General features: G+C 37.8%; 3 protein-coding genes across 5 annotated transcripts; all 3 read left to right on the top strand.

Moving 5' to 3' along the window:
* Positions 1 to 99: 99 nt before the first annotated feature.
* On the top strand, positions 100 to 2,387 carry LOC111803348 (putative E3 ubiquitin-protein ligase RHC1A). 3 transcript variants are annotated; one of them, XM_023687707.2, is made up of 2 exons: positions 100 to 258; positions 1,208 to 2,387. In XM_023687707.2, the coding sequence occupies exon 2, from the start codon at positions 1,266 to 1,268 to the stop codon at positions 2,184 to 2,186; it is 921 nt and encodes a 306-aa protein (XP_023543475.2). In that variant the 5' UTR covers positions 100 to 258; positions 1,208 to 1,265; the 3' UTR covers positions 2,187 to 2,387. The 3 variants fall into 3 exon arrangements, with proteins under 3 accessions (XP_023543475.2, XP_023543477.2, XP_023543476.2); XM_023687709.2 differs by having other exon boundaries at positions 105 to 258; positions 1,203 to 2,387; XM_023687708.2 differs by having other exon boundaries at positions 109 to 258; positions 1,163 to 2,387.
* A 918-nt stretch (positions 2,388 to 3,305) lies between these two features.
* Positions 3,306 to 11,351, top strand: LOC111803359 (ER membrane protein complex subunit 8/9 homolog). The gene is made up of 5 exons (XM_023687724.2): positions 3,306 to 3,625; positions 3,792 to 3,938; positions 4,013 to 4,072; positions 10,780 to 10,946; positions 11,041 to 11,351. Exons 1-5 carry the CDS (start codon positions 3,419 to 3,421, stop codon positions 11,069 to 11,071), a joined length of 612 nt encoding a protein of 203 aa, XP_023543492.2. The 5' UTR covers positions 3,306 to 3,418; the 3' UTR covers positions 11,072 to 11,351.
* A 1,213-nt stretch (positions 11,352 to 12,564) lies between these two features.
* LOC111803363 (large ribosomal subunit protein cL37) lies at positions 12,565 to 14,174 on the top strand. The gene is made up of 2 exons (XM_023687728.2): positions 12,565 to 12,721; positions 13,616 to 14,174. The coding sequence occupies exons 1-2, from the start codon at positions 12,604 to 12,606 to the stop codon at positions 13,975 to 13,977; spliced, it is 480 nt and encodes a 159-aa protein (XP_023543496.2). The 5' UTR covers positions 12,565 to 12,603; the 3' UTR covers positions 13,978 to 14,174.
* The last annotated feature ends 278 nt before the right edge of the window (positions 14,175 to 14,452 follow it).

Raw genomic sequence — 14,452 nt, 5'->3', positions numbered from 1 at the left:
ATTAAGATGAAATAAAATAAACAAACAATTTTTTTTTTTTTTTTTTTTTTTTAAAAAAAGAGAAAAATAGAAAAGAAAAATAAAAAAAAAAAGGAAATAAGAACATAAGGTCACGTCGGTCCTCCCTCGACCTGGTAGCCCAGGCTCTGGGTTTACCCCATCGCCTCTGTCGTCTTCTTCTTCTTTCTTCTCTCTGTTCGTTCACTTCCAGAAAAGCCAAATTGCTTGGATCTGCTTTTCTCTTTCGTCTTCCCAAAGGTGAATTTCTCCAACCTTTTCCCTTCCTTTTCTGCAATTCCTTCAATTCCAATCAATGTCTCTGTGACAGTTCTACCCCCTTTTGCGTCTCTTTTTTCGTTCTGAATCGGGAGGCCTTTTTTTCTGTTTAAAATCTTGGTTTCTTAGAGGTTTTTTTTGATAACTTTCAGAAATTGGTCCTGTTTGGATCTTCGTTGGGTGATTTCGATTGGTTTCTGTGGTCTATTTGGAATGGAAATATTGTAGTGGGAATTTTGAAGTACTGTTATTATTGTATGCTTGTATGGACTTTCATGCTCTGTATTTGGTGGAATGATTCTACGTAGAAGTTGTGCTAGTTATATGGTGATTGTTGTGGGATTTGGACATTCATGAGTTTGGTGAGATTGATTTATCAATCTTTTCTGTTGTGAGTAATTTTTTAAACATAGTTTCTAGAAGGTATTAGTGTTACCATTTATTCGATTATGTTTCTCGACGCTGAATTTGTTCGTACATATGTTCTTGACCAAGAGATCGAAGGTTCGAACTAAAAGAAGAAAAAGAATCAAAACTGACTCGTAGTTAGCAATATGTTTGCCTAGAAGGTACCATAATTTCAACAGTGCGGAGTTCTTGTGTGAATGTTTCATTTATTTACCTCGAGATTTAGCTCGATCTTCTTTTTTCGCCTTACGATTTAAAAGTTGAGATAGAAGGATTCTTTCTTGGGCATGCAAGTTGGTTTGTTTTCTTGTGCTATTGAACTAGTTATGTTCGAGTTTTATGAACTCGTCTCATTTCATTTGAGCTGGGATTCACTGTATGGTTTGGTTCTTTTTAGTTCCTTTTCGTTTTGCTTGTGATTATTGCACTTCTTATCTCTATTTGAAGTTGATTTAGTCTTATATATACTGCAAAAAAGCTTGACATTATGCTGAGATAATGTTTTGGTGGCTGAGGAGTTCAGGGATAAGTTTTGGTGTTCTCCCCATTATATATTTTAGTAGGGAGAAGGAGAAGAGAGGATGTCGAATGGTCGGAACACCCATTGGTGTTATAGATGCAGAAGTTCGGTACGTCCTCGAGGTAGAGATGCAGTTTGCCCCAACTGCAATGGAGGATTTATCCATGAACTCGATGATATGGTGCATGGCAACCCATTTGAATTCTTTGGTTTGGATGATGACGATGAAGTTCACAATTATGGTATGGGAGCATTCTCTGCTTTTATGAGACAGCGATTAGCTGAAAGAAACGACATGAGGGGAAGATCAGAGTCGGTTTTCGAGCTTAGCCCGGGATTTGGACCGCTATTAGTATTTGGTGGTCAAGTTCCAATGAGAAACGGCAGGTTAGAAGCTCTCTTCAATGGGGCTCCTGGCGTTGGCCTTACACGAGGCAATAGCGGCGACTACTTTATAGGCCCTGGACTTGAGGAGCTATTTGAACAGCTTTCAGGAAATGGTCATCGTGGCCCTCCGCCAGCATCTAGATCATCAATTGATGCAATACCAACTGTTAGGATCGCGCAACAACATCTTCGCTCGGATTCACATTGTCCAGTTTGCAAAGAAAAATTTGAACTCGGGTCTGAAGCTAGGCAGATGCCCTGTAGTCACATGTACCACTCAGATTGTATTGTTCCATGGCTAGTCCAACACAACTCTTGCCCTGTCTGTCGCCAGGAACTGCCACCACAAGGAGTAGGGGTCGGGGGCGGAGGCGGAGGCGGAGGCGGGGGACATATCGCCAATGGTCAAAACGAAAGCAGCAGCTACAACAGCGGTAATGGCTCCAGTATCAATCCAGGCAGACGCAATCCATTCTCTAATCTGTGGCCATTTAGGTCGTCTAATTCAAGGTCCAACCACGGTGGAGCAGGGAGTAGTGACCCGACGAACCACCAGATGGGGTATTCGGGATATCGATACACTAATTCACCATGAATTGAAGTATGGAGATGGTTTGTTTGCAGTAAAAAGGGGTGCCCTGGCTCTGTATGAAGATACACGCAGGGTGTTGTATTTTCTGTGCAAATTTTGGTATGTAAATGACCTTATAATTAGTAGCTGCTTATTGCTTCTGCTGTTGTTTCCTTCATCTTCCAACTCGATTAGTATATAAATGGGGGAAAATATTTCATTGCCTCTTGCTGGATTATATACACATACACACACACATATATATATATATGGATAACAATGGTTAATGTGTTGACATAGATAAACACTAGTCGATCCATTGTTTATTTTTGAATTTTTGAATTTTATATTTATGGAAGTTCTTAATTTATGATTTTTTTTAAAAAAATTAATCTGATATGAACCAAGAGACCAAGGAGAGTAAGATTTGGATTACCTTATTGATCGAATATTTTAAGGCAAGAACACTTGTTTGATTCGAATTTCAAGAACACTTGTTTGATTCGAATCACTCCACATCTTGAAAGATTCTTGTTGATCAAATATCTTAAGACAAAAACATTTGTTTGAGATTCAAATCACTCCATAAGCAAGATTGATCATGTCTAGCTTTTGAATAATTCTTGTTGATTACAAGATTGATCATATTTGAATGATTCTAGAATTGAAAGAAAAGTACAAATGCAGAAAATGGGAGTTGTAACATGAAACTATGAAAGACATTCCAAGAGTTCCAAGGGAATGACTCTGATACCATGTTAAATGAACACGACGAGAGTTCCAAGGGAATGACTCTGATACCATGTTAGATGAACACGACGGTCTACAATGGTATGATATTGTCCACTTTGAGCATAAACTCTCGTGGTTTTGCTTTGGACTTCTCAAAGAGCCTCAAATGGAGAGAGTATTGGCTTCTCTAGAAGCCTCGTACTAATGGAGAGAGTATTGCTTGATTATAAACACATGATCATTCACTAAATTAATTCATAAAAATGTCAACTTCTCAAACGATCTAAATTTTTAAATTTAAAAAAATTCAATATATCTTTTATAGTTTGGGTTAAATTTTGTGTTAATTTTTTTTTTTACAAGCAAGATTAATTAATGTGATTAATTTATTTGTTGAAATTTTGTTTTCTTCTCCCTTTTCTACTTCTGCCATTCAGCTTTGCTTGACTGAAAACTCCGCCTCCCCTCCTCTCGGAATCGTCTCTTCCGGCGAGCTAACCAGAGATTTACCAACTCACTGACCCATGGGCGGCGATCTACGGTTCGAGATCTCTCAGAATGCTTACATAAAGCTTATTCTCCATGCCCTAAAGCACCGGACCTCCGCCGTCAACGGACTCCTCCTTGGTCGCATCTCCGGCCCCAATGATGTAATCGAAATTGCCGATTCCGTCCCTCTCTTCCACTCCAGCATCGGTCTCCTCCCTCAGCTCGAGATATCTCTCCTTCTGGTACTTCCTTTGAATCATTTTACAGCTGAATTTCATGTTTAGGTTTCTGTAAACCGGTTACTCGTGTGAGAATTTGTTGTGTTTGACGCCATGTTTACTTCCTTTTTCACTTGCGTATTTGAGATCTGTGATTGATGAGGTCGTGGCATGCTTCATTTGCAATCAGATTGAAGAATATTATGCGGCCAAGGGATTGAATATCGTGGGATACTTTCATGCCAATGAGCGGTTTGATGACTATGAGGTCGGTGGTGTAGCCAAGCATATTGGTGATCATATTTCTCGATTTTTTCCACATGCTGCTCTTCTTTTGGTAAGAGATCTCTTATTGTGCTTTATCTGTACTGTTTTGTACATTTCTTTTGTTTGATTTATGCTTCTCTGCAGTTAGATCACAGAAAACTTGAAGCTCTTCCAAAGAGGAAGGATAGAAGCCCTGTAATGGAGGTGAGTTTATTGCTATAGAATTCTTATCATTATTTTGTAAATTGTATTTTTACGCTTTATTAGAATTTCCTCAATGAATTTCCACCATCTTTCCTCTTTTCTTTTGGTACAAAACCATTTAAAGGAGCAATCTTATACCACGAAGATGCAAACTTTAAATATTGTAGGTGAATACCAATACGTAGCATAATTTTTTCGGACCAACTACCTCGTTCGGTTTTTAATGGACTGGAATATGGTAAAGTAGCTTTGTTACATTTCATATTGATAATTCATTCATTAATTGAGGTGACATTCTTATAGCTTTTGCAATTGCTAGATTTGATATTATTTGCTTTATAGCATCTTGTTTGAGAAGTGTTCTTTAGGAAATTTCTCAGTCCTCTTCCATTGATGGAGAGTTGAATGTTAGATACTATTGGCTACTGTTGATGCTATTTGAAATATAAGGAAATGTATGTTGGAGGTTTTCACGGACTTTCTTGCTTATTTATCATAAATTCCAGCTAATAGTAGTAACTAGATCTTTAAATTTACTCAATTTTATTATCTGTTTTAATGTTCTCTAAACTTGGTTGGCTTGTACCGATTCTGCGTTGGAATGGATAAAGTTTGTGGGGTTTCATTTTAGTAAGTGGAAGTATGTGAGAGACGATAGGAGGGCGAGCTCCAATTTTCGTTGGAGCTGCTCCAGCTTTAGATGTAGGATTTCATAAAATGTTCAACATGGAATGTGTGAATCGATCAAGGAGAAACATCAATAGAATCTTTTACCCATTTGGGGGAGAGTCATTGGACTCTAATATTTAGTTTTCCCCTTCATGCCTAGGGCTTAACCAAATCGCCCACCCTTCGGGGATGCCCTCAGCATCGAGGAACATGTACTAGGGTGTATGTGCGACTCGTTCAGACCATGGACCGGGACAAAAGAAAGTACAAAATTTTTCCCGTATCAGTGATAAAAACTAGTGAATAGGATAGAATGAATGGAAGAACTTCATGAACTACCTAAAAATAAATAAAAAAGATTTATTGTATCCTCTTATTGTGCATCATATTTATGGTTTCTATTGGTGCAAATCCAATCATCTCAATTTGCAATTTTAGATGAGAAAGAATTCCCCATTGGTAACAAATGCTTATTGAGGAAATCCTATTTAACAGAAGGATTATGGCCTTATTCTTCCAAGAACGGACTAAGAGGGTCAGCTACCCAACTAATCTTCATAATTAAATACCGTTACTGTATAGGTAGATCTCGTTGTGAATGACCGATTATTAGCTAATTCATGGGTGGAGCCAAAGAAGCTTAGCGTTCTTTATTGAGAATGAATCTTATATTTTTAATTTTAGAAGAATCCTCTTCGGTGAGGGAGGCAATGGAGTGGATTCCGTTATCTCTTGCCTTTTGGTTTTGTTTTAGACCTTCAACGTTCAAACCAATTATTAGAAAGTGCTTTCTCGAAGCTATGGGGGCCTAGCGTCCTTGCTGGCACACTGCTCGGTGTTTTGCTCTGATGCCATTTGTAACAGTCCAACCCCACCGCTAGCATATATTGTTCGCTTTGGTCTGTTACGTATCGTCGTCAGCCTCATGGTTTTAAAACGTGTATGTTAGGGAGAGGTTTCCACACCCTTATAAGAAATGCTTCGTTCCCCTCTCCAACTGATGTGGGATCTCACAATCCACCCCTCTTGGGAGCCCAACGTCCTCGCTCGCACACCACTCAGTGTCTGGCTCTGATACCATTTGTAACAGCCCAAGCCCACCGCTAGTAGATATTGTCCTCTTTGGGCTTTCCCTTTCGGGTTTCCCTTCAAGGTTTTTAAAATACATTTGTTAGGGAGAGGTTTCCACACCTTTATAAAGAATCTTCGTTCCCCTCTCCAATTGATGTGGGATCTCACAATGAATGTAGGGTTCAATCCCGACATCTACATTAAAATTCTCATGACATGTTTAAGGCACCTCAGTTTGTATTATTCTACCCTTCTTCAAGATGATTCTTCCTCGAATATAAGGGATTCTTCCTCGAATCTAAGGGATTCCATTGTAATGAAAACTTGAAATCATTTGCATCACGTGGTCTTACTCTTCCATATTCCCACATGAAATCTAGGTTTGAATTTGATGAATGAAATAGAAGTGTCGCTTCGTTTGTAGCCTTTCGGTCCTTTTCTTTCGGCATGGGCTCATATTTTAAGAAACCTTTAAATCTTACACTAAACATTTGCTTTATGCAAGAATTTCAAAAGAAAAATAGGAACACTTGGTTTAAGCGCACCCATTAGAAATCAAGTCCTTCTGGTTACAAGTTCATGTATGTGTCATTTTGAAAACAAAACAATGCCCTTCTCACAAACTTTCATAACTGAACCCTCGTTCCCATGAATCTGTCTTTCCTCATTTTTTCTAGAGATTTTATCATGGCTCCATTCTCAACTCTCACTTCAAATATCTCCTTATCCACCTCGACAACCTCACTATTGGAATCTTCCTTTTTAGATTCTGGATGATCTCCCTCATCTTGAATTGGCTGGTCAACTTGAGGTATCAGACAATCTTCCTTATTGTTAATAGATTGTGTGGCTGGACTCTTTTTGATTTGGTCTTGCTAGTTCATCTCTTGATTCAAGTCAGACTTGTATTTAAGGATTGACATATCTCTACTAAATTATCTCGAACAACCTTTCATAAATGAGCATCACTACTGTAGGTCTCATGATGATTTCATCATTGGTGAAATATGCTCTTAAGATGAAAGTAAAATGAAAAGATATGATCTCTCAAACACTCAAGTCATTTATTTTACTCGGAACATCGTGTTTACACTTAAAGATAGGCCATTTGGGAAACATGGCTAAATTATGATCTTGGGTGAGCTGCTACGTGGATTAAGGGATCCGTTAATCCTGGGGAAGAGGATCAAGTTGGCCCTTGCGAACAGCTGGATGCACTATCTCCCTTCAACCCTTTGAGCGAAATGCGGCAAAAGGAAGGAAAATCCATGGACCGACTCCATCATCTCCACCCTGTAGGAACTACAGTGGAATCTTTATGCTCAAAACCCCGATTCAAATAATCATTTATTTGGTACTTCCGAAAGCTATTCAAGACAACCACAGAATAATTATGAATTAACAACAAAATAGAATAAAAAAAACGAAGAAAGGATTAAACAAGTAAGGAAGGTCCCAAAGATAGTTCTTGGGTAAAACATAACGTTGGAAATGAATTCTAAAAACAAAGATGTTACGATTTTGACTAAATGTCTTTCTTAACTCATAAAGATAAGAGGCCAGTCTCTCTTTTCTTAAACAGAGCAATCAAGCTAACTTAGACGTCATCAAGTTTGAATATGAAAGAAAAACATTAAAAAGCAACCGAGACAAGATTTGGGCAGTATTAGCAAAATGTGATTCTGATCTTCAAATAAACATACAAATTGTCTAATAGTTGATAAAAAATAACAATAACTGTTGTAATATCACTACTATCTCAAATATGATTAGATTGCAAAGATCAAACACCAAATTTACAATAGTAATTTAAGAACACTATGAAAAAATTTCTACATGTTTTTTCTTCTCTCTTTTTTTTTCTCTTTTCAAGATGTAAACTTGATCTTTAAAGATAAAAATGAGATCAAAGTCAAAAGATGAAGAGGAATGGTGGAGGGAGATCAAAGTCAAAAGATGAAGAGGAATGGTGGAGGTGCATCAATGAAATGAACGGACAGATTTGTAGAAAAGATGAACAATTGTATAAATGAAAGATAAAATTAAATCTAGAGCATGGCACAATATGCAACATAAGTTCAGATGCCAAATAAGACAACCCTAATTCTTAGTCCAACCATCCATATTTTTATTGAAGCAACAACTCTTGAATCAAAGAAACTAACACTTCGTTATGCAAAATTTAAATCAACCTAGCGATAAGTCTTAAATTAGATAAGATAAAATATCTAGAAGCAAGATTTGAAAATCTTGTTCTAAATTGAATCACTCCACAATTAATCTTGTTCAAAACTTGGTTGAATAACTCATATGCAATCTACCACAAGAATTGCATGAAAACTTAAAGATGATAAACATGATGCTCAGATTTCTAAGGGAGATTCTCAAACTTGAGAGCATAATTTTCCTTCCTTCAGAATTTGGATCGAAAAGATAACAGAAATGACTTTATGCAACCTCGAAATTAAACTATACATTATCTCCTCTGCCAACCAACCATCACAGATAGGACTAGTGGTCAATAAAGACTTATGTAATTAGTAAAAAGCTGAGAGCGAATGGATCTAATTCATGGTGATCATCTACCTATGATTTAAACTTTTATGAGTTTCCATAATAGCTAAATGTAGCAGAGTTATGCAATCATCTAATGAGAATAATTAAGATGTGCACTATAATTATAATAAAATAAAATAATTGATAGACCTGGTATTACGAACGTGTATACACGAAAGAGAGTGAAAAACGTGATAAGCGCTCGAGAAAGGAATATGGTGCATTATGTGCATTAGTGGGCCCGATGGGAGTTTTATAGTTGTAGTGGCAGTGGAGCTAGAGTATATAGCTGAGAGTTTTTGTGACAGGAGGGTATCTTTTTGCTGTTAGTTGTTTTGGTTATAAATAAAATTGATAGGCCTATCATAACTAAAATTGTTGGACAGGGCCTATCATAAATATTATATTTTTAAGGTTTGAGTTAGTTGGACGAGGTACGAGTAATGATCATGTCACCTTACTAGTCAAAAGTATAAACTTTTAAGTTTAACTCCAAACATTTTTCTTTGACCCTTTCACTTCGACGGTGGCCACAATTAGCCCAACCTCTCATAACTTTTCCTTTTTCAACCCTTCGGTGCTTAGTTGGCCCCTATGAGACTTTACCCCAGCTGATGGTTAGTTGTCATCCAGTCTGCACAAGCCAAGTCTGGAATGGCTAGCCATCATTTTTCTTTTAAAGATCTATATCCACGTTTTAGAGGAGGATAATTACCACCGTCTTCGGAATAACATTTGCATTTATATAGTCATACATACACAATTTCATTTTTTGTTCAGTGATACAACTTGGAAAACTTTCAAATCAATCACATAAACATTCAACATTCAAAACAAATATCATGATCATATGATATCCCAACTTAGCACTATGAAAGTTCTTTGGTCGACCTGAATAAATCTCTGAAATTAAAACTTTATTTGAGGGTTAAATCTAGTTTTACCAAACGTTATCCCATCATTCCCAATCTACTCTGTCTAAAGCCAGAAAGGTTCCAATGGTTATAAACTATTATAAATACTTTAATTCAATCCAAAAGGAATTTATATGAATGAAGCATTACCTACTAGCTCGTACCAAACAAACTTGAGTTCTTATTTGTTTGTGTTCGAATGTATTCGAATTCACAGATCTGAACTTTACAAGCTATGGTTATTCAACTTTGAGGTCTTTTAGAGTGTGGGTAATGAAACTAATGCAGATTGGGTTGTCGATGCTTTTATTGCTGTGGGAGTGTGTAACGGCCCAAGCCCAATCCCACCGCTAGCCGGTATTGTCCTCTTTGGGCTTTCCCTTTCGGGTTTCTCTTAAAGGCTTTTAAAACGCGTCTGCTAGGGAAAGGTTTCCACACCCTGATAAAGGGTGTTTCGTTCTCCTCCCCAACCAATGTGGGATATCACAATCCACCCCCCTTCAGGCCCAGCGTTCTTGTTGGCACTCGTTCCTTTCTCCAATCAATGTGGGACCCTCGCCAAATCCACCCCCCTTGGGGTCCAGCATCCTTACTGGCACACCGCCTTGCTGGCACATAGTCCGGTGTCTGGCTCTGATACCATTTGTAACGGCCCAAGCCCAAGCCCACCACTAGCAGATATTGTCTTCTTTGGGCTTTCCCTTTCGGGCTTCCCCTCAAGGCTTTTGAAACGCGTCTGGTAGGGAAAGGTTTCCACACCCTTATAAAGGGTGTTTCCCAACCAATGTGGGATATCATAGAGTGTTTATTAAGAGCCTGCTGGACGTCCTCGAGGAGTGGGTGCTCACGTGGTGGGAAAAGAAGAGAGTCAGATCAGAGGTCTGCTGTAGTTGCACGTCATGAAGCTTGTGGGTGAAGTACATTGCAGGTTTGTTCATCCTGGGTCTACTATTTGTGGAGCGCCGTTGTGACTGGTCTATGGAATTGTGCTAACATAGATAAATATGGATTCATTTGAGGAGCTATAACGTCGTCAACGTCGATCATGGGAGAAAGTTGCACGCGTTATGGTAATCTGTTCACTGGAGGAGTAGCACGAGTTAGGTGTAGTCAGATGACGTCTTCTGATTGTGGTTACCACCACAGGCTATCGTCGCGAGTCGTTGGAGAGGGAAAACGGTGGGGGTGGCTGTTGGCTCCTGGTTCATGAGGGAGGGAGAAAGAAAGAGATAGAGAGAAGACCTGGGGTTTTCTGATTTGTTCTTTTTTGTTTTATTTGTTCTTCTGGATCACTTAGTTTAATCAAGATATGATTGCATGACTGTACTTTCAATGAACAATATCTGATTTTCTTGGCTGTTTTGTGCTGCTACTCTATGCTGCTACTCTATGCCACCTAACCAGACATCATGTAATCTAGGAATGCTATTAAACTATAGGGCCTCATCTATTGCTAATGTTCTGCTCATTCATTTCGTTTGTTTTGTCACCGGCCAGCTATACACAAGGGAAACTTCCAAGAATTGGAAGCTGGCGGGATCCGACGGAAGCAGCCAGCTAACAATCAAAGAACCGTTAGCAAATATGGTCCTCTTAGATTACGTATCATCTGAAAAATGGCAAGATGTGGTGGACTTCGATGATCACCTCGACGACATTAGCAAGTACGACACACAATCCCCCTCTTTTGAATATTGCATCATCAATCATGAAAAAAAAGAAGCAAAAGTAATCTTTTAAACTTCAAAAATTTTGCAGGGATTGGTTGAACCCAGACCTCTTCAAGTAGAGAAAGATCTTTTCTTCATAGTTGCAAGGCTTGATTGCTCTTAGAAGGATTGGTTGGAAACTGGAGGCTTCTTGTGCTTCAATTACTCATATTGTTAGATGTATTGGTATTAAAGTATTCAACCAATTTTATCTCATTAGACTTCGATTACTCATCTTTGATTCGATATACCGACGTTCTTCCCTTTCCGATCTCCTTCACTGGCATGTTCTATTCAATCCTTCTAGCTCAACCTCTTATTCATTTTTCTAATAAAGAAGAATCTTAGCTTTTCGCATTCTCTTTAAAAGGACTTGATTTTGATTCTTGGGATGAGTGTACGGACGGTAAGCGGCTTCCCGTACTTAGCCGAGGTCAAGATGGTTCGGGGTTCAGGCGCATCGAACTCAAACTCTTTCCCTGAGTGGGACATGGATCTCGATCTGGTTCGGTGTTTTAGTGCTTTGAGTTAGGGGTGGATGATGTTTAAGGAGGTAGTTTGGATGTACTCTGCACTATACGTGTCATTCTTTTTGTTGAGAGGACATATACTCTCAAGCACATTGAGTATTAGTTTATTGGTTGAGAATAAATTTGAGAATTACTCAAAATGGTATTCCTTGTATTGTTTTTAAATGATGTGTTTTACGCCAATGTTTACGGTTTACGTTCACAACTAGAGGTATCTACGAATCAGGGTACAAATATATATATATAATAAGTTACCTTTATTTCTCATTTAAATGGTGATTTTATATCTTGTTAGGATGAGTCCCACGAGTTAAATAGACATCTCTATTCACATCTTTAAAAGATTTAGTATTTTTAAATAAGTTTTCTAACTTGATAGCTTTTATGTAATAAGTTTTCTAACTTGATAGCTTTTATGTAATCCATCAATAGTATTTATAAACTGATAGAAATAGACGTTTAAGTAACAAAAAAAAAAAGAAAAAAAAAAAATAGATTCAAGCTTTCGAGAATTGACCGACAAATTTGATATGAATGTAGCGGTTAATTGAAGTATCTATCGATCAAACAGTAATTTTGATATATTTTTTTTTTAAATAAACACTCATAAAATCTAATAAATAAATATTTATAACTTAATAATTTGGAAGTATGATAACATAATTATTCATTTAAATAATTATATGTTTTTGAACGAGGACGGATAGTGGGAAGGTTCAGAGATCATAAAATAAAGGATGAGATATGAATGTTGTCTATCTGTCGAGATCTCTCGTTCGGTGTCAGCTCCTCCTCTTTCCTGACATTTTTTAAGGCTTGAAAGCAGAACCATATGTCGATGGGAAAGAAAGACGATCTCGTTTTATTGTGGATGATGTCAGCAAGAGCCACTTTACCATCTCCCGAACAGGTTCGTTTGTAGATGGAATCTTCAATGCTTGAAATTTTACCCTAAATAGTTGACCTTATTGATTTAAATTTAAGGGTAAAAGTAATTTTTCGAATAAAAATTAATTTAAAAAAAAAATTATATATAGCTTATCCAAAGGCAGCGAGGGGCTCTCAAACCAGAGAAAAACACGATGGCTTTTCTTCTCTGCTCCAATTCCCTCTCCATCTCTCTCCATTCATCTACATTTTCGCCGTCGCCATCGCCATCGCCGTCGCCGTCATGTTTTCCAGTGAATTTCTCCGCCCTGAGTAAGTATCTTCCGCTTCCCTTCCTGAACCTTCCTTTCCGCGCCTCTGTTTGACGGGATCGAACCTAACCCCCATGTTTTTGTCTAATTCTGTATATTCATTTCTCTTTGTTCTAAAGTTTTTTTCGCTGCGTGTTCATTTTCACGAACTTGAGAAACTATTTTTCTGTGCTTGATTGAAAGAGTTTCCTCGCAGTCATTTTTCTTTTGTCAGGCATTTTCAAAACAGTTGGTATCTGTGTGTAGAGACTGTCGATTTTCCCTTTCCTGATTTTGTATGCTGAATGTTCTGTTACTTGTTCATCATCCTCAATTTGATGTCTAGATTACAGTTTCGTAGTCATGAAATGCGGTTGAATGTGTGTCACTAAACCGAAGAGAGATTGTTTGGAGTGAATGTCGTCTTTTATGCATATTCTTAATCCGTTTGAATGTTAATTTAGCATTATAAGCATTCCTAGTATCCCATGGTTTGATAGACAACAATTTAAAAAATGAACTTAATCAAATGCTTGAGCGGATAGGTTAGAAGATATTTAACCTCTGGTTATATTATGAGCTTGTTGGTGAAACTTTAACTTTGATTATATGTGGTAGATCCTTGAACTTTAAAAGAAATCTCTAGTGGATTTCAACATATTAACTAGTCCTAAACTATTATCTGTGTTTAATTGGTCTTGAACATTAAAAACGTCTCAAATATCAAGGCTTATTTGACACAAAATTAAAAGAATAGAATTTGTTAGATACTTTTTGAAACTAAAGGTTCTATTAGACACAATTCTTAAAGCTTAGAGATCAAAGTCATACATATTCTTGGCTTGGAATGGTTAATTCCCTACATTTTATGTATCTTAGCTCAATTTCCACTCCTTTATTGTGGTTTCCATTTCAGATTCTATGTTACTCATGAAGCCTACTGGGTTTCAGCCAAAACACTTCAATGGGGTTAGACTTCGAAACCCCTCCTTCGTTGAAAATACGGTGTCATTTATTGTCAAGGCTGCATCTGAGATCGATGCTACGGGAGAAACCGACAGTAACGAACCGAAGCCCTCGGCAGAAGCTAAAAAGGAGGATGTTCCAGTTGACAAACTTCCATTAGAATCAAAACTGCAAGAGAGGCTGGAGCAGAAGGCAAGGATGAAGTTGGCAAAAAAGATTAGGCTGCGGAGGAAGCGGCTTGTTCGGAAACGCCATTTGAGGAAGAAAGGACGATGGCCTCCATCAAAGATGAAGAAGTTGAAGAACGTTTGACAATCTTCAGCTCCTTCAATTCTTGCAGGTTTAGAGGTGACCCCATTTCTCCTCATTGCTTCCAACTTTCTCTGTCTAATTTCTTTATACTTTCATGAATGTACTTGCTTCATTATGTATCTTAAAGAATCCAGTGAGTGATGTAATGTGCAAATTGTGCTCTTAGTTTTGAATGACTAATGGTCAGTTGAAAGGAACTGAATACTTGCCTCTAGACTTTGGTTAGAACATTCAACTTCCCATCATATAGAGCTTGCTAAAAAACCTTGCACAAAGGCCATATCTTAGGAACTTAGACTGTCCAAATTGGTTCATTAGAAGCTTTTGTTCCTTTTAAATATACGTCGAGATCAACACCCCCGTCGAGGGACAAGCTTGAGCTCGACGTATCTGTCTTAATTTGTCACTGACTGGTTGCATAGAGATGAAAGCTAGGGAGAATAGACACTTCAACAAACAAAGAATTCTGGCCTTT

Source organism: Cucurbita pepo, chromosome 10, assembly GCF_057944985.1.
Source record: "Cucurbita pepo subsp. pepo isolate OVF chromosome 10, ASM5794498v1, whole genome shotgun sequence".
Taxonomy (NCBI): domain Eukaryota; kingdom Viridiplantae; phylum Streptophyta; class Magnoliopsida; order Cucurbitales; family Cucurbitaceae; genus Cucurbita; species Cucurbita pepo.
This window is presented reverse-complemented; position numbering and strand designations above follow the sequence as displayed.

Excerpts from the sequence above, each read along its gene's own strand:
- LOC111803348 (XM_023687707.2), top strand. The coding sequence starts at position 1,266 with ATGTCGAATGGTCGGAACACCCATTGGTGTTATAGATGCAGAAGTTCG.
- LOC111803359 (XM_023687724.2), top strand. The coding sequence starts at position 3,419 with ATGGGCGGCGATCTACGGTTCGAGATCTCTCAGAATGCTTACATAAAG. Across the intron at positions 3,626-3,791 it reads TCGAGATATCTCTCCTTCTG|ATTGAAGAATATTATGCGGC; the intron begins GTACTTCCTTTG and ends ATTTGCAATCAG. Across the intron at positions 10,947-11,040 it reads CACCTCGACGACATTAGCAA|GGATTGGTTGAACCCAGACC; the intron begins GTACGACACACA and ends AAAATTTTGCAG.
- LOC111803363 (XM_023687728.2), top strand. The coding sequence starts at position 12,604 with ATGGCTTTTCTTCTCTGCTCCAATTCCCTCTCCATCTCTCTCCATTCA. Across the intron at positions 12,722-13,615 it reads AGTGAATTTCTCCGCCCTGA|ATTCTATGTTACTCATGAAG; the intron begins GTAAGTATCTTC and ends TTTCCATTTCAG.